Source organism: Gadus macrocephalus, chromosome 3 (genome assembly GCF_031168955.1).
Source record: "Gadus macrocephalus chromosome 3, ASM3116895v1".
Taxonomy (NCBI): domain Eukaryota; kingdom Metazoa; phylum Chordata; class Actinopteri; order Gadiformes; family Gadidae; genus Gadus; species Gadus macrocephalus.
This window is the reverse complement of record NC_082384.1, coordinates 9,385,872-9,412,588: the sequence shown is the minus strand read 5'-3', so window position 1 is coordinate 9,412,588 and position 26,717 is coordinate 9,385,872. Positions and strand designations below refer to the sequence as shown.

The 26,717-nt window shown below is 45.1% G+C and overlaps 3 protein-coding genes across 5 annotated transcripts; 1 reads left to right on the top strand and 2 right to left on the bottom strand.

Moving 5' to 3' along the window:
• Positions 1-617: 617 nt before the first annotated feature.
• Positions 618-7,256, bottom strand: fam161a (FAM161 centrosomal protein A). Its single transcript, XM_060047124.1, has 7 exons — positions 6,408-7,256; positions 4,911-5,194; positions 3,338-4,546; positions 2,838-3,005; positions 1,989-2,088; positions 1,564-1,700; positions 618-1,384 (listed from the first exon to the last, which is right to left on the bottom strand). The coding sequence occupies exons 1-7, from the start codon at positions 6,561-6,563 to the stop codon at positions 1,051-1,053; spliced, it is 2,388 nt and encodes a 795-aa protein (XP_059903107.1). The 5' UTR covers positions 6,564-7,256; the 3' UTR covers positions 618-1,050.
• Positions 7,257-7,407: 151 nt separating this feature from the next.
• On the bottom strand, positions 7,408-16,369 carry cct4 (chaperonin containing TCP1, subunit 4 (delta)). Its single transcript, XM_060047128.1, has 13 exons — positions 16,233-16,369; positions 15,774-15,826; positions 15,574-15,663; positions 14,821-14,929; positions 11,550-11,814; positions 10,744-10,873; positions 10,333-10,472; positions 9,498-9,594; positions 9,143-9,253; positions 8,746-8,876; positions 8,151-8,385; positions 7,817-7,930; positions 7,408-7,549 (listed from the first exon to the last, which is right to left on the bottom strand). The coding sequence occupies exons 1-13, from the start codon at positions 16,348-16,350 to the stop codon at positions 7,535-7,537; spliced, it is 1,608 nt and encodes a 535-aa protein (XP_059903111.1). The 5' UTR covers positions 16,351-16,369; the 3' UTR covers positions 7,408-7,534.
• A 130-nt stretch (positions 16,370-16,499) lies between these two features.
• On the top strand, positions 16,500-26,422 carry pus10 (pseudouridine synthase 10). Of its 3 annotated transcripts, none has more exons than XM_060047127.1 (18): positions 16,500-16,628; positions 17,315-17,455; positions 17,789-18,130; positions 18,337-18,423; positions 18,982-19,016; positions 19,278-19,392; positions 20,462-20,523; positions 20,814-20,859; positions 21,304-21,368; positions 22,418-22,503; positions 22,703-22,828; positions 22,974-23,030; positions 23,216-23,292; positions 23,392-23,447; positions 23,672-23,789; positions 24,070-24,212; positions 24,932-25,031; positions 25,666-26,422. In XM_060047127.1, exons 2-18 carry the CDS (start codon positions 17,330-17,332, stop codon positions 25,702-25,704), a joined length of 1,680 nt encoding a protein of 559 aa, XP_059903110.1. In that variant the 5' UTR covers positions 16,500-16,628; positions 17,315-17,329; the 3' UTR covers positions 25,705-26,422. The 3 variants fall into 3 exon arrangements, with proteins under 3 accessions (XP_059903110.1, XP_059903108.1, XP_059903109.1); XM_060047125.1 differs by having other exon boundaries at positions 16,566-16,926; XM_060047126.1 differs by having other exon boundaries at positions 16,567-16,865.
• Positions 26,423-26,717: the final 295 nt, after the last annotated feature.

Here is a 26,717-nt window from a genome sequence, read left to right as displayed (position 1 = left end):
ATTTTGGACCAGGTACACGCCCCTTGCCGAAGATTGATTGGTGCAGCAATTTAACCAGAGCCGGCTCTTCATTGGCCCAAATGAGCAGTCAATCGAATTAAATCCGCCCCCGTCTCTCTTGAGAGCGCAATGTGTTTGTGTTTGCCCTTGCTTGGACGCACCCACAAGTTTGGTTGAATTTATTTAACGTTTAAAGCATTTACAATTTTATTTGTTCATTTTTATAATGATAAAAAATGTAATGTTAAAATAAAGCTATATCTGTAATGTTATAATAATAATAATAATGATAATAATAAATTGTATTTATAACGCACTTTACATCAACTCAATGACCCCAAAGTGCTACAATGCACATTCAAAGATAAATACAACATAAAAGACTAGATTAAAAAGAAAAATAACAGAGAAAAAATAATCATTTAAAATAGCAGTTTAGCCAAAGGCATTTCTAAAAAGATGGGTTTTTAGGCCTTTTTAAAAAGAATCCAGTCTGTGGGGCCCTTAGATGGTCGGGGAGAGCATTCCACAGACAGTTATCACTTATTATTACTGAAATATTATTCATAATATGAGTCACCAAGCACTCCAATGGGAAAACAATAAAAGAGGGCCTCGACAATTTATATTTTTATTATTTACATTTTTCACAATAAATACAAAGTGATGGTGGGAATGTCTTAAGTCAAATACAAACTCAAACGTATATGTTATATGATAAGCCGTTCCACAAGCGAAAAGTTAATATTTTAGATCTTGCTCGATAATTACAAATCCAAGGGAATTTAGGAAATAAATAATGTAAGCATACATCCTTGCAATTAATTAAACACAGAATAGTGAAAAAGATAAACCACAACTGAGACAAAAACACAAATAACCCTTGAAGGGAAGGTGTCATACAAATGTATACGTTTCATAGTTGTATGAAATTAAATTTGTTATCCTTTCAACGTTACTAAGTAATACTTTTATGGTCTTTTCCTATACCGTGTGACCAGGATGTTAGCTAGTTTCACTTTCCTTGACTGCAAATGAAACCCCTCCGTTCTAGTTCTCATCGCTTGCCTTGCTTAATGTGCTGCTGTTTTCGACATGCAAGCTTGTCTTGTCACCCTGTTCCTCCTGCTGCTCCTCCTCCTGCTCACTCTTGTCCGAGTAGGTCTCCTGACCGTCTGAGAAGTTCTCCTGGTCGTCAGAGTAGTGGTAGCTTTCATCCGCCGACTGGACACTGTCCTCCTCGTGACTTCTTACCAAGCGCTCTCCCTTGCACTCCTCCTCCTCTTCCTCTCCATGTTTGGTCTCTCCTCCAGCGAGGTCTGAGCTCAGGCTGTGGACATCAAGGGACTTCTTCCGACAGCCAACAGTGGAGTCGGAGTTGCAGCTAATAAAAAAAAATAATAAAAAAAATCAGATTAACAGAAAACAAACCAAAAGGTGCCCTTATTTTGTCCAACTAGTTGTAAGGTGTGACCAGTAATGGGCAGATTTTTTTTACATCATGTAACGGCTATTTGACATCACACCTGGTGGTAAAATATGTCCCATTAACACAGCAAATACCTAGATCTGGAGGCGCTAGAGGTCTTGTGTACGGACTTGGGAGTGCAGTTTCCTGTCCTAGACAGGAAGTCGTCCGTCAGGCCACACCCACGCAGAGCCTCCGTGTAACGCCGCTCTACTGCCGTCTTGGCGTTCCTCTGGGGACAGAGATTACTTTTATTGATCCCACACAATATTATGATATATCTACAATATTCTATGACTCTTTGTTATCTTACCGATGTCTTATAGAGACGGTCAGTTTTAGGTAATGCATTAGTCTTTTCTTGCTATGTAATATTGTAAATATATTGTTAAAGATGTGTGTTGTTAATACAAAGCAAGGCAAAAGCTGCAGCGTAGGGGAAAGGTAAAGGTTTTTTCCCCCGGTTCTCCGTTTGAAGGCTCTCCTCCTCTTCCCTCTACCAGCTCCTATCACCTCTCACCTGCGCCACTTGTTCCAGGAGCAGAGGTCTCTCCTTCACTCGCTCCTTGATCTCCTTGATCTCCTGCTGGTACTCCCTCTTGCGCTGGAGGTCTTGTTTCCTGGGACAACAGAGGAGCAGCGCTGTGTCCACATTGGCCTTGGTTGGCCACCGCCCACCACCCAAGGAAGACAAGTCGCCCGTGACTGGCCAACCCAATGGCCACCCCAAATGGATGTTTTCTCAGATTATCCATGTCAGCAGTTTTGCTGCTTGTTCATGTCCCTATTATTGAATGTTCAGACCACTGAATTAGTCTGCACATGCCGAGGAGACTTCCAGAGGTGAATCTATACCAGCATCCTCATGCCACCTCCAGCTTGACATAAAGCAGCTCTGGTTAAGGCGACTAAAAACATTTTCAAACACGGACGAAATTAAGACATCTAACATGTAGATAATATTTTATTATTATATTGACATTAGATCAATATTTTGTTACATTTCCAGTCTATTTTATTAGTCTGGTCCCTATTTTATTACTCTGGAAGAAACAGTACCAAAGGGCTTCAGAGGCCCAGATTAAACAACTCTTAAAGGCCTAAACCATCTAAAGGAGAAGAGCAATCTCCCCAAAACCCATAGGGGTGAAAGCTTGAGAAGGAACATAGAGAGGGACCACTCTTTCCAGGGACGCTAGGAAACCTTGAGAAGGCACACTGTCTTTCTAGGGATGGTTAAACACCTCGAGAAGGAACACTGTCCTCCTCTGAAGGATGGTGTTGGGTATTGCATGACTCTGGTGTAGTTTTGGTGTTGGTGTTGTAGTACTACGGCATGGATACTGGACTTGGCTCCAAGCGGTCCTACCTGAACTCCCGAAGTTTGGCCGGGCAGGTCTCGGCGAGGGCCAAGTGGGGGTCGTTGGCCTGGGCACGCCTGAAGATCACCTTCTGCAGCTTCCGCTGCCTCCGCCTCCTCTTCTCCCGCCCGATCTCCTCCTCCTCCTCTGCCCTCCTCTTCTCCTCCAGAACCTTTCTGCTCGAGGGGGAGACAGGCCGGTCACACAAGAAGGAGGTGGGGGAGGAGCATAGGGTGCTGATGGGACCAGGCATTGAGGTGGTGGGAGGAAGTCCAGTCTTAAGGGAGGTGAAGGAGGCGTTCCATGCCCCATAGGGAAGCTATAGGGTCACTCAGTATACAAGGTGGACGAGTGGAGGAGGAGGCGCATATGGGGGTCATCCATAGCAGTGTCACCACAAGACATGCTCTACAGGAGACTAGGGTGTCTACACGGCAGACATGCCATCTAATGCCGCCGATCGGGGGCCTAGGCAGACGGGACCCCTGACGTGAACCTCTGGAGATACCTCACAGCCTCCTGGCGTTTCTTGGAGGCGTCAGTGACCTTTGCCGGCAGGAGCTCCAGGCTCCCGGAAAGGGAGGAGCAGAGACTGGAGGTGGGCGTGGGGAGCGCCCGGGGCGACCCGTAGGGCCAGCGGGTCGGCTTGGGACTCCTCTGCTCCTTCTCCATGCTGGCCAGGACGCGGTCGCGGTTGGAGGCGATCTGGGAAGTCCTCAGTGTGAAGGGCTCGCAGGAGGTGGCCGGCCGCACCTCCTTGCGGCTCTCCAGGTGCTTCCTGAAGAGGCGGTGCTCGGCGTCGAAGTCGGGCACGTCCACGTTGATCTTGGGCCTGTGTGAGAAGTCCCCTTCGCCGGGAACCGGCTCCTTGCCCTTCTTGCTTTGGCTGAGGCTGCGAGCCAGCATGCTGGGCGGCATGGCCGAGCTGTGCAGCATCTCCTTGGCCCTCATCTGCATCTTGATGGAGCGGTACAGCTGCTCCTCCTTTGCTTGCTCCCCCGCCGCGGCCGCGTACACCGCCCTGGGCACCGGCTGGGCCCGGAAGGGCTTCACATCCTGCTGGGCGGAGGTTTGGGGCGGTTGCTGCTCCCGCTGCTCCTTGCGGCGCCGCTCCCGTTCCAGGAAGCTGAATGGCTTCGGGGCGATGCGGAGGCTCTGGACCCGCTGCTGCTCCGTGCGCTTCCGCTTGGGTTGCTCCTGCAGCTCCCCGTAGAGGGCAAGGCGCACGTGCGCGGGCACGGGGCTGGCGCGGAACGTCTTCTGGCACTCACTGAGCTCCTCCAGCTGACGCCGCATCTCCAGGTTCTCCAGCTCCACCTCAGAGCGGGTCTTAACGCCACTCTGCCGTCGCTCCACCTCACGCCTGGTCATCGCGAACGGCTGCGGGACCGTCACACGGTGTCGCCATGCTTCCCTTTTGTCCTCCTCCTCCTGGTGGCTCCGCCCCTTGCTGTCCTTCTTCCCCTTCCGGCCTCCCCCAGCCGGCAGACTGTGAAGGGAGGATGTGGAGGGATGGCGATGTTGGGGGTGGAGCTTGAAGTCTAGCCACATGTTCTTGATTTGCTCCTTGGTTGAGGAGCACAGGCCTTCCTCCTCTTCGTTCCCAGCCCCCTCGTCTTCGTCAGACGAGGGACCAGAGACCCTGCGGAGCTCCAAGGCCGAGCAAGTTTTTCTTAGCCCACATGACATCCCTGAATTTAGATCGGCACACAGGAACCTGAAGGAAATAAAAGCACAGTAACTCACAGTGTACACGTAGTATGAATGAAAAACACATAGTATCACTCAAAACACATAGTGCCCAAATAAAAACACATAGCATAGCAACAGACATGCAAAGTGTAACAGTAAAAACACTTTTAGTATTCTTACTAACACATAATATGCATAGGTTTTGTAGCTACTGCCATTTTAAGCGCTTTGGGTGGCCTCTGGCTTCAAAAAAGAGTTTGATAAGAGATAAATAAAGTCTATTTTGTATCTTCTCCCATTTTGATTGCATTTTTTTTAGTTTTCAGCCTCCCTTGTAAGGGACTTTGTAAAGAAGTGCGGTCTGCTAAATGACTAAACCTAGAGCGTACCTGCTCTGCGTGCCAGGGTCCCGGGGGTCCGGCTCGGGGGCCAGGCCGCTGAGCTGCAGCTTCTTGCGGTACATGTTCTCAAGCTCTGCCATGGTGCGCAGGTGGGCCCGCTTCAGCTCCTCCAGCTTGCCGTAGTACTCCTGGTTGGAGAAGAAGATCTCCCGCAGGTGGGGGTGATCTCCCTTACCGGGGGCTCTGTAGTCTGGCCCGAAACTGAACCCTTCCCGCTCCTCCTCCTCCTCCTCCTCCTCCTCCTCCTCGTACTCAGTGTCTGAGAACTCCATCTGGTGAGGGTCGAGGGTCAGAGGTTTCCAAAAGTACATGAGATGCAATCTACTTTTCCAAATACACCCAGAAGTACGATGGGTCAACCAAACTCCAGCCTACCAGTTGGTACATTCCACCAAGGAGGTGACTTGATCTTCACATCATACATCTGGGCAGAAAGTCACATTTCTGATGTCACTAATAAATAGATTTTAAAATGGCTTCCGATGACTGACCAGTAAATGAAAGGTGTGAATGATGTTTGTCAGAGGGCCAAGGATCATGTATCCTTCCATGGCTCCACTGACTAATTTAATTAAGGATTCATTTATGGGTTAGAGAGAACATTCACATCTCTTCTTTCTCTGAAATGGAAGTATATTGGGTCGTTCTGGAATGACTTAACTTCAAGGATCACAACCTGAACCTCAATTCCTGCTGAGGAAAGGTCATTTAATTTTAACCTATATATTTTACAATGTTGCGCATTAATTTAGCTGTTTGTTTGTTTACTCATTCAAACTTGAATGAAAATTCCGACTACAGGAACACATTACAATTATTTTGTTTGAATATGTATGTTATGGGTCTTTAAATGGCCAGTCCCTTTGTATTTGTGTGTGTTCTCTCGTGCATGTGTGTCTATGTGTGTTTGTGTCTATGTTTGTTTGTGCGTGCATGTAGGGTCGGGGGTAATTACAAGAGGCTTCAGGGACCATAAGCCTATTGACCATATGGCCGACCGGCTCCAGTGTCGGCCTGTCTCTCTGCGTCATGTTTGGGTTCAGAGTTCTAAAACTGTGATTTCATCACGTGTGAAACGTCCAGCTCCCGGGTAAAAGAATGAGGAAAATTTTGGCATGGAGGGCTCATCAATGTTTACGTTGGCACAGCCACTAATAATCCGTGAAGATGCCAGGGGTAGTTCAGCAGTCCCCCCGTCCCCCCCTAATGTTAATTTATTATAAAGTAGAATGATTTTTTTTAAATTAAACTAATTGCCTTTCCTTGACTTAACGAGTCTGAAATGCCCATCATCGTAGACCAGATCCATTGGATGTTCTTAATCCCGTGCAGCCCATGGTGTCACCTACTAGAGTCTGTCCAAGGCAAATAGCAGGCTCAGTTTTGACAAAACAATATCGTTTCTATATACGACTACTTAAGAACAGGTGTAAATATTTTAAAACTACCAAACGCAGCACACGGTACGAGAGCGTATAAATGTACCTCCTCCTTCTCGTAGTCGCGTTTGTCCATATCCTCGTCGGCGCGGGGCATAAGTCTCTGCCGCTCGTATAACGCTAGCGGGGTCTTCTTGTGCGGGTCGACCGGCGTTTTCAAGCAAGACGTTACCAACATGTTGGTCCGGTGGGGGTCGGTCATAGTTTAGAAAAGTTATGTATCAATTATCGAGGATATTGGGTCAAGTCGAAACGGATGGAACCTTGACTGAGATCTGTGACGCGCCGCCGATGTGCGTCCCTGGCAACCGAGCGACGCGCATGCGCAGAGAAAGGAGCGCTTATTGGACTTCAGGCTTGTTTGATGCGTACATTTGTACTTTTAAAGTGTCAAGCACCGTGTTTTATTTGACACTAGTTCGATCCAAAATTTTATTTTTGAAACAAATACACGTACCAAAACATACCACAGCAAATGTTTAAAAGGCAGTGTCTAAATAGTCAGAGTACAACTGTTTAAAAACGAATTTCCCAAAATATTAGTCAATGATTATCCTTGTATTCTGCTTCGTTATATTAGGATTATCTTGTTTGACACGAGCTTCCAGATAATTAGTTCCTTTATATTCATATTTTGTGCAAATTATTCCAGCACCTTCACAAAATACACAGGCCTACATTGTAACAAGGCAAGTCAGTCAGGTTTCAAAAGTAGAGTTCTATTTTGATTTGTGAGCTTCCGCAGTTTAGTTTATAGGTCATAACACTACCAGTTTATTTCAGTAGAACATTCAAGAAACCTGAATGAGTAGTTTATTGGCTGTACAAAAAACTTGCACGCAACATATTGAGGCAGTGAAGCGTTTTCAATTTGTTGTAGCTACTCCGAATGCTTCCACGGTCGTCAACCTCATACGAAAGCCTCTTAATAAAAGGGTCTGCTAAAAGAGACAGTGGAATCATTTTATTACATGACCATACGTTCTTTTATACAGTTTCAGTGATCTAGTGTAGCCACATGCATGTATATAAACAACACAGAAAAGGAGTGTCAAAAAAGAACTGTTGTTTTAATTTAATTATGGAACATAACAACTAAAGAGGACGTGAAGACAAACAGATCTCGGTTCCTTGGGGTCCGAGCAGGCTTCAGCAAGTTCAGTAACAGTCCTCTTATCGGGTGTTCACCTGCGAGACAAGAACCACACCTCAAGGTTAGGAGACGCACCATCATACAGGACCTCATTCACTTACGTCACCAATCAGTCAATGGGCTAATATGTTCAGTCAGTCTGTTTGTTTAAATATACAGTTTTCAAAGTTGGTTCAAATATTTGTATAAATCCCGGCCTAACAAAACATGCATCCTGTAATGAACCTTTTAGAGCTAAACTGTAAGCTCCTGTGATGGTGTCTTCCCCGCAGTGGTCAGCTCTGTGTTAATGCGCGTCTTACCACGTCGTCGATCTTGAGGATGCTGCGGACGGTCTCGGTGGCGAGGGTCAGGGCGCTGATAGAGACCAGCAGCGGCTGGACCACCAGCTCCTCCAGGATGTTGGAGATCCCACCCTGACAGGAGAAGGGACAGCAGCGCATCAACACCGGAACACAGGGAGCTCGGCCGCCAGACGGCTCTCGCAGCTCATTCATGCGTCGGGCAAGTAACGAAACCATTCGAAAAGGATTTATTTTTCTTAAGATGACAAGGCAATGTAAAGCTCCAACGCAGACCGAAAGCGAGCCACTGAAGGTAAGCTGTACCACAGGATCGGCAAGTGGAGGAACTGACCTTGCGGACGTTGATGCCGGCCGTCTTCTCCCCCTGTGCGTGTCTGTTGCGGAGCTCAGTCACCGTGGAGATTGGGTTGAGGCCGGCGTTCTCTGCCAGTGTAGAGGGGATGACCTCCAGGGCGTCGGCGTATGCGCGCACACAGTAGGCCTCCATGCCCGCCAGGGTGCGGGAGTACTCAGCCAGCCGCAGTGCCAGCTCGATCTCCGGGGCACCGCCTCCAGCGATCAGGGCTCTGGGGAACAAGTTAATGCCAACTCACTTGTAATTAACCAAAGCAAATCAGAAACCATCAAGAGGCCCAACTAGACGCTGCAGGGTATTTTAGCATTTGCGGTGCGAGTCACAGCCTGCAACGGTTTGGGTTTGGACTGAGTCCTTGAGCAAGGTGAGCCTAAACCCTACCAGCTCGTCAATGTCACGCATTTTAATTCCCTGCAAGTCGCTTTAGATAAAGGTGTATGATCAAGAATTGTTGATCGTGAGCGAAAGAAAAATTTCTAGACAAACAGGATTAATTTAGACTGCCAGAATTGATTTAGAAGAGAAAAGAGGCCATCTCTTCTCGAATGTAGGGGGGGAGGGGGGGGCGTACCTTTTCTTGACCAGGCAGCGGATCACACACAGGGCGTCGTGGATGGAGCGCTCTGCCTCCTCGATGACCAACTTGTTGGAGCCTCGCACCACGATGCTCACCGTCTTCCCAGGGCTACTGCAGCCTGTGATCTACACCCAGAGCAACACCACCTCGTTAATACAATACACCACGTTGATACAAAACAGAGGAGCTACTCCATCTCATGGTAATACCATATACCCAGGAGCTACCTCAGCTCATTTTATTACCATACACAGAGGTCTTAAATGATCTCGTTCCTCTAGAGGTGATTTGTTTCCTTTTGAAAAATCATAAATTAAAATTTATAGAATTTAACATTCTATATATAATTTTTTTTTTTTTCTCATTTTGTTTTTGTTTGATTGTGCAGTACCTTGACCAGCTTGCCGGAGCCATCCAGGTGCACCTCCTCAGCCAGCTCAGCGCTGCCCAGCATCTCAGGGAGGAACTGGTCAATGTGGGCGATGGGCTTGGTGCCGATGGTCTGATGACAAGGATGTAGAAACACAACGTTGTTCTCATGCACTACCCCTCTCATTCACCAAGCACCACCAGTCATATCCATCTCACAAAGCAGCGAAAGCTCTTGAAATGCAGCAGGCTGCAGTTCACATACTGGCCAGAGTGCTTAGTAGTGAGACGGCACGTCTGACCTGCATATCGGGCACCACTTTTTGTTGACCCCTGACCATCCTGCAGGTAGCAAGCGAGCTAGCGGAAAACCTCACCTTGCAGATGAACTCGATTTCCTCCCTCTCCACCTCCTTCACCACCATGATCTTCATCTTGTTGAGGAAGTGCAGCGCCAGGTCACTCATGGCGTCTCTGTGGACCAAGGTTATGGCATCAGGGTCAGGTCTCTCGAAGTCAAGACGCCCCAGGGAAGATTAACCACCCTGAGCCTGTTACTAGCTAGAGAAGACAGACCACCCCCAAGTCTGTGGACTACCTAGAGAAGATTAACCACCCTGAGCCTGTTACTAGCTAGAGAAGACAGACCACCCCCAAGTCTGTAGACTACCTAGAGAAGATTAACCACCCTGAGCCTGTTACTAGCTAGAGAAGAACGACCACCCCAAGTCTGTAGACTACCTAGAGAAGATTAACCACCCTGAGCCTGTTACTAGCTAGAGAAGACAGACCACCCCCAAGTCTGTAGACTACCTAGAGAAGATTAACCACCCTGAGCCTGTTACTAGCTAGAGAAGACAGACCACCCCCAAGTCTGTAGACTACCTAGAGAAGATTAACCACCCTGAGCCTGTTACTAGCTAGAGAAGACCGACCACCCCAAGTCTGTAGACTACCTAGAGAAGATAGACCAGAAGATAAAAGATAGTGTGGCCTTTTAAACCATGTTTGAATAAGTTATTCTTTATACCGTTCTAGTGCTTGTTTGAGTGTGATAGTGGTTGTCCATGTCGTTCCTAGCATATTTTCGTTGACGGAAGTTACGTCATGCGTGTGTACCTGAGGATGGACTGTTGGTGGAGTGTGTTTGGGGGTATACGTGTACGGACGCGTGTGTTTGTGGTAGTATGCGTGTGTGGGCTGGGTGTATACCTGAGGATGGACTTCTGGATGAGCAGGACGTTGCAGCCAGACTTCTTGACCTGCTTCACCAGGTTGAGGATGTAGGCCCTCTCCTCCCTCAGGACCCGGTCCATCTGGGCGTAGTCAGACACCACGATCTGGTTGTCCATCTGTACACAGACACAAAGTAGGGCCAAGGCCAATTCATTAACATGCACCGACAGGAATCTGCCTAGAGATTAGTGACCTGCCTGGGCCGGTCCCCACTCACGGCGCTTTGTAGAGGCCGGTCACACATAGCACGGCTCGGTATTAAAAGTTCAGCTCAAGGTGGTAGTAAAATATGCAATGCACAATCCCGTATACCCTTTACATTAGGAGGCAAAAAACAACGTTCTGATCATTAGGTGTGGTTGTTGAGTGCGCCGCCTGGCTACTTACGTCGGTCTTGGGAGGGGAGAGGCAGAACTGGATGAGTCCGATCTTGGCCTTCTCTACGCGGGTAATGCTGGTGCACACCCTCTGGGTCAGAACCAGGCCCTCCACCATCTCACAGTCATCAATGGTCCCTCTTAAAACCCAAACAGAGTAGGTTGCATCAATCAATAAAATGGCGGCTGAACACAAATTTGCAAATAAAAGTTTTTTTCTCAATATATGCTTTTCCATTCATATGTGTTTCTTTGTGTCCGTAGAGGTAGTGGAAGGGAGGCCACTACATCCATTCAGACTAAAGGAAAGTCTCTGTATCCCATTTCAGTAGCCACACATCCCGTAGAGTCAGATGAGCGGTAGTAAGACGGGAAGTCGACATACAAAACAAATCTTGTCCATTTAAATCTATCATAAATATATTTGTAGACTTAAAAAGGGAGTGCTGCCACAATGAAAAATGTCATCGTTTATGATTCCTAACCCTAACATTCCATTGCCATCATTATTATCGTCATTACCCAAAAGGGCCTGCAGGAAATTTCAGGGCCGTTTGATTTGAAACATTCATTAAAAAAAATTTAAATAAGCTTAGGGTCTACAGGTTAGAAATCACACAAAGTTTCTGTATACAAGAACAGACTAACAAGGGTTTGTCACAAAGAAATGGTAGCCCTAAAATAATTATTCCTTCTTGTATACGTAATGACAATATGCCACAATTAACCAATTTAAAATAAAAATGTACAAAAAGTTTATGCCTCTGTGTGAATTAAGAGAATGCAACACAAAAAGAAAGCATGAATCCAAGTTACCCGAGCTTCTTCACCACGAGGATGTCGTGCAGGTCCACGCTGGTGGCGGTGGCGGGGTCGATCACCCTCATGACGGCGTCCACGCTCATGGGCGCCAGCAGGCTGGAGTACTGCGACACCACCTTGGAGCACAGAGAGGTGGTGGCGCTGTTGAGCAGCGTCTCGCGGTCGCTCAGCAGCACCGGGGAGCTCATGTCAGTCAGGATCACGACTCCGCGGTCCACCGCCTTCTGGAAGGACTCCGAGATGATGGTGGGGTGGATGCCTGCACACACATTCAGATATTTAACATGCTTAATCCCTCACACTTTGTTACTGTCCAAGTGGCACCAGTGAGAGTCAGAGAATGACTTTCGTTTGACGCCATCCTAACAAATTTGGTCACATCCCTTTTTTCTGCACTTTGTTGCGGAATTGGCATGCCTTTTGTCACGTTCCATTCATGTATACATTCATATGAAAAGATAACCTTACTTAAATCGGGTAAAATACATTTTAACTAAATTGTAGAATGTTTTTATTGCATAAGTGGTATTTTTAATCGCCAGTGCCTCCAGTGTTTCCCCTATATGCACCTAGCAGCGGCGATACGCCGCTGCTGAAATATGACCGCCACTGCTGAATTTCTTTTTTTTAACTAAAGAGGAGAGCTTCATATTAACGGAGGAACTTCCGCATATTGTTTTCTGCGAAGTGCAAAACTGAAAACGACCACAATGGTAAAATTTCAATAGTGTCGCCATTATTGACTCTAGAGCCCCAAAACTTGCCTTAGCCCACCCTATCGTTTCGTCCTCAAATCTAATATTCTAGTTTTTTTTTTTTACACAAGCAATGAGAGGATGGATGCTGTGTACACTAATGAACAGGCTCAAATGGGCTAGTGAAATCGAGCGCAACCTTCCTTCAGGAATCTCTAACCTCGGATTGGTGGGTGGGCGTCTCCCGTTACTCGGCAGCTCACAGCTCGAGCGCACCTAACATAGTTTCTGCTGTTTTGTCTGTCAAAGAGGCTAGCTATTCTTTATCAGAAAATCAACGATTTCCAGCTGTGTTATAACATGACCTGGTAATAATAATACTATAATTTTAAAACCTTGACATAATCTGTCAGATGTCTATTAAATGACAGTTGACCACAAGACGATTCTATATATGCCTCTTCTTGAATTGCTTCATGTTTTAGTCGGCAGAGCCTTGTAATGCTGTGTAGCATGATAAGCATGATTAGGTGCAAGGAGCAGAAAAATATCAAATATATGTTGATATGGGTGCTAATTTTCTGTTGAAAAAAAATGCTGGCATTAGTTTATCAGCTGAGGTCGTATTCATTGCCATAACAACGTGAGCTAATCAACAAGTACAACATGTTCTAATACTATGAGACTCAGGCAAACGCCCTCAGCTGATTAAAAGTGTCAGGGGGGGGCGTGAGCGGCAGAGGGGACTTAGTGTCTTATGTATTTATTTATTTATTTTAATAGGTTACTTATTTTAAATAAACATAAGACCAAGGGTCAGAAGTTTTACAAGAATTTTGATCTTACAAAGTGATGACGGAGGGACTTGTCTTTATTCATGCTTGAAAGATGAACATATATTATTTTGTTTGAAAGGGAATAAGCTGATGAAGCTGACAAATGACCAATGTTTACTTTTTAAAAATATTATAATTAAATGCAAACCCCCGTGAATCATTTGCTCTTGTTTCTCTGTTTTGAGATTCACAGACTTAGCAGTCTTGTTTAAATGTTACAAATTGAGTTAATAAACTGAAGTTGGAAATAGTTTTAAGTTGTTGCAGATGTTATCTCCGTTAATTTTATTAATCCAAATAAATAAATATTAGCAGGTTCTCAATAGTAGGCTATTTCAATTCAGGGAGGGCGTGATAAAATATCTGTCTCCTAGGGGGGGAATGAAAGAAAAATGATTGAGAACCACTGGTCTAGAACATGTTGTACTTGTTGATTAGCTCACGTTGTTATGGCAATGAAAACGCCCTCAGGGCTCTTTATGGTCTTACTGCAACCTTAGGTTTTGAAAAATATATCTACTTATTTCTAAGAAATTTATTTTTAACAAAAATGTCAACGTACATTTTTTTTAGAAACATTTTCAGTAGCGTCGCCATTATTGACTCTAGAGCCCCAAAACTTGTTCAATAGAGGCATGGCCTATTCGTGCTCCTACTACAACCTTTGTGATGGGGAGAGGGGAGGGAGTGGGAAGATGCATTGGTTTGAGGCACAGACCTTTTCGATTGCTGCAGTATTTGGGTTATGGGATTTTAATGTATAGGGTGGTTGTTGATATAAATATTTTTTGTTAAATAAATGTAAATAATGTTTTTAAAGATTATACTTGTAATATGTTCAATCTCTCCTCATTTCCCCTGCTCATTAATGTGCACAAATGTACTGTATGCATGTTGCCAGTAGACGCATAGAAACCTCCCGGCAGGGTGCGCTTTGCAAGCACACAAAAAATATTGTGTGCAAAAAACATAACATTTCCCCTCCGCTGCTGCAACTCCATCCTAGGGGAAACACTGGCCTCAACAACTATTTGCTCACAAACCAACTCTTTGGACATCACCTCTTCTTACACCAAATATCTACCTACTAATAACCGACTGGTAATCAAGAAATATGTTGTTTTTTTCATTCCATATGATAATCCAGACGCTATAATATACCCATCTACATTTATGTATCAAGGGTGCGGCAGAAAATGTTTCTCAAATATATACTATTCCATTTATACATGTGCCTTTGTGTCATTAGAGGCAGTGGAAGGGAGGCCACTACATCCATTCAGACTAAAGAACAGTCCCTGTATCCCATTTCAGTAGCCAAACATCCCGGTGAGTCAGATGATCGGTAGTAATACGGGAAGCCGACATATAAACAAAACTTGTCCGTTTTATTAGATCATAGGTATGTGTGAAGACTTTGGTGCTGCATCGATTAACAATTTCAATGTAAAGAGAAATGTTAATGATCCTCCACCTCATTATGTAAATGAGTAAATGGGGTGGAGGTTGAAGTATTTGTAGAACTTCTCTTGACATCCCGACAGTAAATCATAAATCAATTGCTTGACATCTGTGTGCACACTTTCGGAATAATAATTTAGCATGCCCGGATTCTTCCACAAGGCTAGACAGACCTAAAGCTATTGAGCTAGTCATGTGATTTGCAGAGTGGCTTTCGAGGGAGGCTCGATAGGAGGGGTGAGATTTTTTTGCAGCGGTTGTGAGTGTTGGTACCTTTCTGCAGCAGCCTGGAGCAGGAGTCCAGCAGAGCTCCTGCGATCACCACCACCGAAGTGGTGCCGTCTCCAGCCTCTACGTCCTGCGCCTTGGAAAGCTCCACCAGCTGTAACACATGTCATTATTAAACGATTCACCGAGGTAGAGGTCAGATACAAAGCACAAAATGGATAGACTTGTCTGAACTTTACAATATTAGAGGGATTGGGCTTAATAGTACATGCATCTGAGATTAACCCAATTTAGAATTGACATGACATAATACCACCAGGTGCGAGTCTGATTAGCCATTACAAGCAGTTTGGAAAATCAGCCTCTGCTTACATCACAAGTGGGCGTGTCCAACTAGATGTATGACGGATAGATGCGCAGAGGTTGCTTCAGTCCACTGGCTAGGCTGGTAGACTGATCTATCCAGCACACATCTAGGTGGACACACCCACTTGTGATATCAGAAGGGGCAGATTTTCAAGACGGCTTGTAACGCTAATCACACTCGCACCTGGTGGTATACTATGTCACCCTGAACTTCTACTGCCATTATGATGCTTGTGTTAAGTAACGTGGCAGTAAAAAAGCCCTGATATCCATTTTGTTACCATAATGACTACTAAGTCAGTGGGGTCCATTTTCAAAACATTGTCCCTTCAAAGCTTTGCAGGCTTGCCTTAACTGAATCTAGAGTTTAATTATTGTAATCTAGAGTGTTTACAAACCCCTCTATGGTTTGGCCCTTTTTGGGGAACATACCATCTTGGCTGCGGGGTGCAACACCTGCATCTTCTTCAGGATGGTGGCTCCATCGTTAGTGATGGTGACATCACCCTTCTCGTCCTGGATCTGAAACGCAAACCTCTTAGTTAACTTCCCCTTCTAGACAGTCTTGCAAAGATGCTTCATCTGGTGGCTGGCTATAGGACGAGATCTTAGCGTTAAACTATTATACTGACCATCTTGTCCATCCCTTTTGGGCCCAGGCTGGTCCTGATGGCATCAGCGACAGCTGTAAAAAAATAAAATAAGTGGATAGCTTAATCTCCATCCCGAGCCACCCAAATGCAGCGTCATTGAGCATCCTTTTATGGTCATCGTAGTGGTCAGACCACCACAGGTCTTATTTATTGAATGACACTACCGCCTACTGTCAATTGATTGAGACACAGGGATACAAGGGGATACAAGTTTGTATTTTAAAAAACGTTAAAAAAAAACGTAAAGAGACCATAAAGTGCTACATCACTAAACAGGGCGAGTCTGTAGTGGATCTGGGGCGAGTCATGTGCATCTTGCATCGTCACAGCATCACTTGATGAGCATGGACTGTTACTGTTAGCATGGACTAGTAGCCTCGTATTAAACAGTCAAGCGGACGCCGTGAAGACATTTTAAGTAATAAAAAGTGACTGTACCTTTTGCTGCAGAAATGTTGCTGTAACGGATTTGGGCCGGCTTGTCGCGATCCACGTACGCCCCTCCTTTGTGTTTGCCTCCACTTAGGGCTCTGGGAGCCATCATTGCTTCGGGCATCGTGAGTGATATTTGTCTAGAATTGATAACTAAACCCTATAGTTTGGGTCAAATGCTACCAAAAGTGAGGATATTCCTTCCCTGCTTCGGATGATGTTGGATTATTTTTTAATTCCGGGCCCGATCGGAAGGTTCCAGATCTATCAGCCGCGACTCACCGGGTGAAAGGACCTGCCTGTTTATGGCGCTCGGCAATGACGCGTTTTAGTAGTCTAGAAATATGCCATGCGGCTGACATGTGCAAATTGATTGAATAGCAAACCCGGTGCATAAAGACAGTAGGAAATAATTTCTGATTTTATGTTACTTCGATTTTTACTTGGCATATATACAGTTTAATACTAAGCAACCTATATGGATAAAGTTAGAAAGAAACGATTGTTTGACATGTAGCGTTAATGGTGCTTTAGTTCATATCTTGGCTTATTGAATATTTTTAGGAACGAAAAAACTAGTGTCTTCATACCGGTTTAGATAGGGATGATAGTGTAGATTTGCCTTGTACAATACATCTGGTAGGTGTATCACCACAAGGTTACATCGATACACATCACTTCTGATCGGTTTGTTTTAAAGGTAAATACGATGTTTTTTTATATATAGTCGAGATAACGTGCTGTTCAGAGCTAATCTTTTGGTAAAATATTTAGGTCATATATTATAGGATTTTAAGAAATGTCGGTGATGCCTGTTGTAGGACTATGCTCGTGTATTTTTATATATGAGGGACATTTCACTGTCTGTATTTCTGATTTCATTGATTGAATATTGGAGTTGAAATAAAATGTATAATATAATTGGATATTCTTGTACAGTATTGCCAACCAAAACATGGACAAACTGCTGGACGTAGTAGCTACAGAAACATGACCCCTTGTGTTATGATCACAGGATGTTATGTGTACTGTATCTGGGTTCAATCAAATCGAAATTGAACTGAATGGATCTCCTTAATGTTCTCCAGAGCTCAGTTGAGAAGATGCTCCCCCTGAAGGAGAAGGACAAGCCGGTAGTCCAGAAGCTGCTCTCTTCCGGCTGCTGTGCTCGCTGTGTGCTAAGGTTCTGCTGCGTGCTGGTGCAGTCGCTCTACAGACAGCCCGTCCAGGTGGGTCACTGTGCAGCACAGAACCATCATGGCTCAAACTAATGACTATCCCTAATGCTAGGTCATATACCTCACCGCTATTGTGGGAAGCTACTGGATCTTAAAAATAGTGGTCTATGTATGTTAAGGGGGCCACCTGCTGATGACGCTAAGCGATTACTTTTTTAAAGGGTAATACTTTGTTCATCCGGTGAGAGAACTGCAGGCACATGTTCAATAGCCAACCTGGATCAGTCCAGAAGCAGCATAGCAGACGAAGCTGACAGCATAGCTACATGGCAGAGCTCTGCTAAGTTGTGATCTGTGTCTCTCTTTGTCCACTCTTACATCTAGGACACCTTGAAGCAACTCCAGGACTTTGTCAGCGATTTGGACAACAACACACCAAATGAGTCCACAGCAGTACCAGAACCACATCCAGCATCAGGGGACCAATCCCATGATGCAACAGAAACCAAGCAGAGCGAGGACGAGAGCGAACAGGGGACCAGGACAGCCACGGAACAATCCGACGACCCGCCGAAGAAACGCATGAAGTTGGACGATGGCTTGAAAGGCTCAGAGGCTTCTGCTGGTTCCGGAGATTCTGAGGCCCCGCCGGCACCAGCACTGAGCCACTGTGTGGTCTGCCTGGGGGTCCTACAGGAGTACTGCAGCAGAGATCACGCCAGGAAGGTGCGGTCCAATCACAACTTCTCGCCAATTGAGTCACATGACGTATATATAGTCCCCCAAGAAGGATGAGGGGCTTGCGCAATCTCTCTTTGATGCTCAAACCTTCACGTCTTTTCTAAATGTAGTCGCTTTTTGAGTAACTGGATACAGAAATCCAGAACTGGATCCAATGTATTTAGGTTTGATTGGTTGCTGTCTGTGTACAGGTGGCCGAGGCAGTGAAGACGGAGGACTACCACTTTGAAACCATCTTGTTGTCGGTGTCCCTTCCCGCCCAGCTCTGTGTCCGAGAGGTTAGTGGTCAAAGGGAAACTTTAAGTTGCTGTGGGTAAGATTTGAGATTTGTCAAGAGAGAGCAGAAGGCAGTGAGATTGAGACCATCCAAACTAATGCACCCCCACTATTAAGATGACGCTGTACATGTGTGATTGACAGACAACATGGATTCCTTGAACCAATCAGGGAGAGATGCCCCAGTCAGAAATAAACGGGGGGGCAGTATATCATGTAAATAGTCTCATAAAGGCCAATTTAACTAAGATAATCAGCGCATTTAACACTCTAATAGTGGATAGATGGATGTGGCATTTCTAACAAATTACACTTAGAAAAGAGCTCTTATATCTAGCAGCATCAAGCCCATTTGAGCCTTTTTTGTGAGCCTATTTTTAGTTCTAAAAATTCCTGCGTTTAAACTGATCCGATTGTTGTGCATACACAATCATGAGTCATTTGTTATTCAAGAAACCTTCACCCATTAAAAAAATCAATCGTGTTTATATATGTATATGTATATACAGTAGCTTCCAGGCCATTAATGTGGAGGTTCTTTCTCTCTGTGTGTTACTCAGCATTCCTGTTGGCTCCACGTGAAGAAGGAGATGAGGTCAGTTTTGGTACAACAGGGTATCCGTTGGGATGCTTCCCCAGTAGTTTTGTTGACTTTTGCCAAATTTCTTTGACCTTTTTTTTCATATGCAAATATTTATATATTTGTATAGCCTTCAGCATTATTTTTGTGTTGTTTACATTGACTTGCATCCGTTCCATTCTCTTTCTTCTATTACTTTGACCTGGGCAACTGTAACCCCCGGGATCAATACAGGGATCAGAATCTGATGATGGTTCTGCCCTTTCTATCCGCTAGGGAGAAGGTCATGACCCGGGTGAAAGACGACATCGTCCCGCTGAAGGAGGCCTTCAAATGGTCCGTGCAGGGCCTCATCGCCACGGAGCTGGGGGGTGTGTCCGTGGTCACCAGGGTAACGCTACACAACTCTCAATCGCTACATGTAGCTCAACTGTCGATATGATTACATCTATCTTTGCATCTACATTTCTACTCTTAGGGTGCACTCACACTAGACCATATGGCTGTTTTCACACCTAACCGTGCTCTAATGGCCCCATTGTTCTCTGGCCTGCACTCACACTAGGCCATCTGGCCGTGGCCGTTGGCCGTCGCAACTGTGGCCTGGCCACGGTAGGCTCTTGTACATACGTCATCACGTCGAAAGTAACACGGCATCACCAAGCGTCCGCTGCATGGACCATAATAAAGTCTGCCGCCAGTCAGAGTTCTAACAACAATGGACAACAACACAGAGAACACAGTTCGCACTTTGCTGAGTCTGTTGCTTATTTGGATATATGTTTACCGTTTAATGGGAAAGAAGGCTCGTCGCCTTTATTATGTCCGTGGTCGTCGCATGGTCTATACGTCATCCAGCTCAGGTTGCGTAGCCGTGCGTGTACGCGTGTCGGCTCATTAGCATCTGTACCGTAGCGGCCCGTACCGTAGCAGCACACCTCTCCCAAGTGGCCAAATTGGCCTGGCCTGGCCAGACTGGCCACACTCACACTGGCAGATTTGAGCACGTTTAGGTGTGAAAACGGCCACGGCCAGATGGCCTAGTGTGAGTGCACCCTCACTGTGGGTGTAGAGTCATTTTTTGTTTGTAGTTTTATCCTTTTGCTCTTTTTATTTATTGAACTATCCTATATTGTCTGCTGTAACATCTGAATTCATCATTTGGATGTATCTTTTCTTTTATACCCTAAAATGTATTCCCAATTCCATGTGGGAGCAAAATGGTCTGCTCAGAAGGTAGAACAGGGCGTCTCGGGGCTTGAGGGTTGCTAGTTCAATCCCTTGCTTGCTAATTGTCCCTGAGCACGAACCCTGACTCCTTGCTTTTCTTGTTGAGCTGGTTGTTGCCTGGGATGGTTGGTCAATACTGAGGTGCTTACGGCGTGGACAGAAATGGACACTGTGTTAAAAACAAATGCGAATCCATCTATAATGTTGTGTCGTCTGTGGTTATCTTTCAGAGTGCTTTCGAGGTCGGCATGGAGTTCAAACACAGCCCAACTGACAGCGACTGCCATTTCCTGTGAGTCCTGATCCCTGAAAGAAAGTTATCTCGGGGATGAACCTTGTTCTCTACAACTGTTCGATTTTGTGGCATTATGTTTGTTCAGTGATGAATTAAAAGGGTTTGCAGACACATGTACAGTGTTCTTGACTGTGGAGTGTTTTTTACGATGCTCCTCTAAAGTATAAGCAGTCCTTTTCTCCCCTCCAGTGGCAAAAAGTTATTTAATGCTTTTGGTGAGTATGGTTTTCCGTTCCCCGAATTTGAAGATAATGATCTGATGGATATTTCCCTTTTGTTCTCTCCAGTGCAACAACGTGCCCTGATTGCTTCAGACCCACCAAAAACAAAGACGTAAGCTTACTCCTGAATCCCAACTCTCTTGTATAGATAGAATTCACTGAATTTCATGACTTTCATTTTAAAGTTGAAACAATGCATGAGCGTTCATGTCAACATGTTGTGTTTATTTAAGCCAAATTATTATAATATCTTTTTTTAACTATGGTTGTGGAATTGTAGTTCATCCATTTATGTTAGTGTTAACAGACCTTCCTGAAGCTGTGATCTGCATTGGGTCCATATCAACCCTGAATAACCAGACCAGCTCATATCACTGTGTGTGTGTGTGTGTGTGTGTGTGTGTGTGTGTGTGTGTGTGTGTGTGTGTGTGTGTGTGTGTGTGTGTGTGTGTGTGTGTGTGTGTGTGTGTGTGTGTGTGTGTGTGTGTGTGTGTGTGTGTGTGTGTGTGTGTGTGTGTGATGATATCCCTGTGTGTGTGTTGATCATCTTGTCTAGTCTGTGTTCACCAGGGCGGCGGTGATCAAAGCTCTGGAGAAGATCCCCGACAGCAAGTTCCTCATGTAAGCCTTATTAAAAAAATAAAAAATTGTTCAGATATATTTATATTGAGCAACTCTTTTCTATCGGTTCATGGTCACTTCATGTTCAGCTGTACTACTGGTATGTATCTACTGGTCCCCAGTGTTCAGATGGTTTTCTATTGGTCCCCTCGTGGTTCAGCTGTATATCTATTGGTCCCCAGTGTTCAGATTAGGGGTGGGAATCTCTTGGCACATCACGATTCGATTTGATTCCGATTATGAGGTCAACGATTCGATTCTGAAGCGATTATCGATGCAACAATTTTTTTTATGTACATTTCCATGCGTGATTTTCAAAAATATATATATACATCTGGGTTTGCTACTCAGAGTTTGCTAATCACTTCCTACTTTTGTGATGATCATTAAAGACATCAACAGATGAATTAACTTATCTAATATTTCATAAGACAGAAAGCTTTTGTCACAAATATAACTTTCTATGAGCAATGCAATAATCAATGCAGCTTGCATTATAACACAATATGGAAGCATGCAAAAAATAGGTTTCAGTTTTATTTTATTTCTAATCTTTCTTTTCTATGTCATTAAAGGAAAAGCTGCTCTTGAATTAGAAGGAGTTCTTGTGTCTATAGGTGTGAGTTTGCGCGCATGCTATGCGTAGGCTGAATCGCAATCGTGTCAAGACCAATCAGATTGGCCAATATACACTGAAGATAAATTCAATAATTTTAAAATTACAAAAAGTATCCCTCTCTGGCGAACAGAATGTTGCAGCAGGCAAAAAAAAATTCAGACTATTAATTTATCAGCATCGGGACAATCGTTCTAGCGAGAATCGCGATGCATCGAAGAATCGATTATTTTTCCCACCCTTAGTTCAGAGATTGTCTTCTATTGGTCCCCTCGTGGTTCAGGTGTATATCTATTGGTCCCCAGTGTTCAGATGGTTCTATATTGCTCCCATCGTGGTTCAGGTGTATATCTATTGGTCCCCAGTGTTCAGATGTTTTTTTATTGGTCCACAATGTTGAGATTGTTTCCTATTGTCCTCCTCATGGTTTCAGACACTACCCAACTCCCCCCGGCCGGCCAACCAGCATCTGCACCTCGCAGGCCATCCAGTGTCTGCACACGTCTATCTACGTGGCCGGTACGATCCTACAAAACTCTCCACGTCCAAACAGCTGATCTACTACATGACGCAACAATGTTAAAAAGATAATAAATGTATCTCCACTGATGAGGGAGAGAGGGAGAGAGGGAGGGGGGGGGGAGGGAGAGAGAGAGAGGGAGAGAGGGAGAGAGGGGGAGAGAATAACCTCCTTCTTCTCCTCCCGCACGGCGTCCAGGGCGGTACAACAAGTACTCCCGCAGCCTGTCCCAGACCCCCTGGATCATCGACGGACGCCGCATGATGGAGTCGTCTGTGGAGGAGTTGATCGCTGAGCCCCTGGCCAGCTCCTTTCGGTCCAAAGGTCAGCCCCGCCCAACCCTCACAGCACTTATAAGCCGCTGGAGCTAAAAGCATATTTTGCTTACTGAAATAAATGTAAATGTGGTTACGTTGTTGTCTGTAAAGATAACTTGGTTATTAAGTGTATAAACTTCTTCTGTTTCCAGGATTCAATTTTTCCTCTTCCGGGAGAGAGGACGTGGATGTTCGGACACTTGGAAAAGGTAAAACTATGAAGAGTTGTGTGTGTGTGTGTGTGTGTGTGTGTGTGTGTGTGTGTGTGTGTGTGTGTGTGTGTGTGTGTGTGTGTGTGTGTGTGTGTGTGTGTGTGTGTGTGTGTGTGTGTGTGTGTGTGTGTGTGTGTGTGTGTGTGTGTGGTGGTACTGTGATGATGTCATATCCTTGGCAGGACGTCCATTTGCCATGGAGATGCTGAATCCTCACCGCAACAGATTTACCAAGATGGAGATGAAGAAGATACAGGAGGTAGAGAGAGACACACACACACACACACACACACACACACACACACACACACACACACACACACACACTCATTTAAACCTTGCCCCTGTAACCCTCCAGACCATCAACACGTCTTCTGACAAGATTGCCGTCAGGGATCTGCAGATCGTCACCAGGTGCGGAGTGATGTTACACCCCCTTCACCTCTGCATGTCCCTATTCACACACCTGGAGACCCAGAGATCCTAAATACAGAGACACCCGGCGACCCATAGACCCAGACCCCCAAACTCAAATATAGAACCGAGAGAACCACAGTTCTTCAACAATTGAGATATGTATCTAGACTCTTAAGACCCTGGTCTGGGCAAGACCTGACAGTGGACTGTGTTTTTCCCAGGGAGTGCATGGGCCACATGAAGGAGGGCGAGGAGGAGAAGACCAAGTCCTACACCGCGCTGGTCTGGACTCAGAAGCCCATCGAGAAGGACGACATCATCTTCCTGGATGACATCAAGGTGAGCATCAACACCACACAATCTCGGTTTCCATAGAATCCCGACTCCTGTTCACATGGAAAGCTTGAAGCCCTATTATGGCAGATGTTGATTGGGTTAAAACCATGTAAGAGGTATACGTGGAAAAAAAATCAACACACAACAAATGTCCAACGGGTCAAAAACCTCTGTGTTACACTTTTATCTCAGGTAATGGATTTGGTGTTTTGAAAGGAGACAGTTGTTCAGACCTTAGTGAGGAGTTAGTCGTGGGCATTGACCTCTGACCTCTGACCTCCAGGAGCTGACCCTGGACCAGAAGACCCCTCTGAGGGTCCTGCACAGGCGTGCCCTGGCGGTCCGGCAGCGCGTCATCCACAGCATGAACGCCAGCTTCCGCGACCCGCACCACTTCTACCTGCGCCTCAAGACCCAGGCCGGCACGTATCCTCCCAGCCCCAGGGGGCTGCAGGCGGGGGCTAGCGGGGTTCATTAGCTGGGGGGGCACTGGGACTTCCTGGGTTAATGTGTCAATCTGGCTGCAGGGACATTGGACTATTTAGTTTTTTTTAGCCTCAACTTTTTATCCAAAGCAAATAGGTGTACTTTTCTATTTTTGGTCTTCATTTTATTGATGAGATACATAATGTTTATTATATTTGACAAATGCTGCCATATTATTTCTTCAGTTTTTGTTTTAAAGGTGTAACTCATCTAAATCTTAAGTACCTCTTGGAACCTGCTCCCATATCCCCTGGTACGCTATTCCCGATAGGGAATCACTCGCGTAGGGGACACTTTTATCTCAAGGGACTTGAGTGTTAATAGACTTGTGTCATTAAAGAGCAGGTAGAGGTTAGGGGCATCTTGATCTCAGCTCTAGCAGATCTGCTTTGTTATAGCAGAACTTCTGGGGTCGAGACGGCACAGAGCTATGTCTTTATTATTTATCCTCTTAGGATAATAATGAATGTCAAACCACTACATACCTTTTTTGGTTAGTCCATTATGGGAGCTATGTTATATCATATGCACATGTTGTGAGGGCAGATCTGGATGAGAGGGTGAAACCTTCCTCCACCGGAGGACGTGGCTTCTTTGTGTTTGTTGTGAGGCAGAGGGTTTCACAGAGGATGGTGCATGGCCTTAACACAGAGGGCCAGCTACATCAAGGAGTTTGTGCACGGAGACTTCGGCCGCACCAAGCCTAACCTGTGTCAGCTGCTGAAGATGGACACAGACATTCTGGAGTTGGATGTGGAGGTAGGAAATTGTCGCACTAGTTATTTTCAAAGGGGAAATCCAGGGAAAAGTACCGGATCAATGACACGAATAGTCCAACTTGGCCAGGATTTCAGCGGGGACTTTCCGAGACTTGATGTTGAGAATGTGATTTTCTTTTTTTTCTTTTCAGAACACGCGTTTGAAGCAGTACACTTAATTTAAGAAAATAGCGGACCACGAGTTTCCCTTTAAGTTTGTACTTAATTAAGTTTAATAATTTGAAACTCTAGTTATTATAGGAAGATGTTCAGAGCTTTTAATCTCTTTTCCTTGTCAATAGTAGTATCATTTATTATTTACCCTATTCTTATGTTTACATTGTTGAGGACTCCTGCAGTGCTAGCACCTCATCGCTATTCATGGCTGATGCTCGCTGCCTGAGTTTTGTACTTTTGGATGGCTAGATCTGAGCTGTTATAGTTTGGTTAGTTCTTGCTCTGCTGTATCTTGGAGCGTTAGGGGTGAAACGTAGTCTTCACCATAGGTTCAAGAGGTTCTCAATGTCTCTCTGGTGAAACTTTTATTTAAAGATCAAACTCCTTGTTTCATTGAGGAATTAAATGTGAAGGATTTGGTTTTGATAAAAAAATATATGTATATATTGTTTCCTCAGTCTGTGGATGTGGACTGGCCCCCCACCATACCAGAGTGACCAGCCCATCCCATGGCCCAGATGATGGCCTGGTCTCCCGCAACGATGAACCCTTCACCACCGCTTCCGGTTCAATCTATTTAACATCACATTCAGATCCTATAATCAAACGAGAGAGCGCTCGATATAACCAAGGCCTCTGATTGGCTCGGAGTAAGTGCCTGCTGATGTCACAACGCACAAACCTGGGCCAATCAAAACCACCCTAGAGGACACTGTCCTGGGTTTCAGTGTACGGTTCCTCTTGTGGATGCCGATAACTTAAACATCGCTTCAAAGTACATCTAGGTTTGTGTAAAAGATGACATATGGACATAGATTATGTGGCCTGATTATTTTGTAAGATAGGAGAGAAATTAAATTTGGCGGTTGAGTTAAATAACATGACCTTCGGTCGTGAGCAACATATACAGGGTTTAAGGTTAGTTGGGATTATTCAGTTTGTTTGATATGAGTGGCTCAAGTAGATGCCAGGACTTTGGTTGTTGCATTTGAGTTTTAGTAATTTTACATTTGTACCTTTAAGTACAACATGTTCGCTTCTTTAGGGAACAAACGTTTCACTGGGGCCACACTGCCAAGTCAGCTGCAACAGAGTTTAGCACTCGTTTTTCATACACTTTCTTTGTTGTCTTTCCTCTAGTTTAAGTCTGCTGTCGGTCAGTATGCCAGTGTGGTCAGTACGGTGCATGCATATCAATAAACAACTAGACTCTGATGCGTGTGAAACGAGTCAAATGATTCCAGTGCTTAACAATGTCATGAGAACTGGACTACAAAACCAAGCATGCCCTGTGTCTGTCCGAATGCAACATACTATGTGGACCGGAGTGCGGACGGTTGCATGCTTGCCAAGCTGTCAATAAAATTGATGTTTTGAATGAGTAAACTCATTTGTCCATTTTTCATATCCCATGAAATACAATCCAATTTTTGGTTTGGGATACAATAACGTGAGCACCGCAAGAGCTTTAAAGGGGAGGTAGACAACTGTTTTAGCTGAATTAACTTTA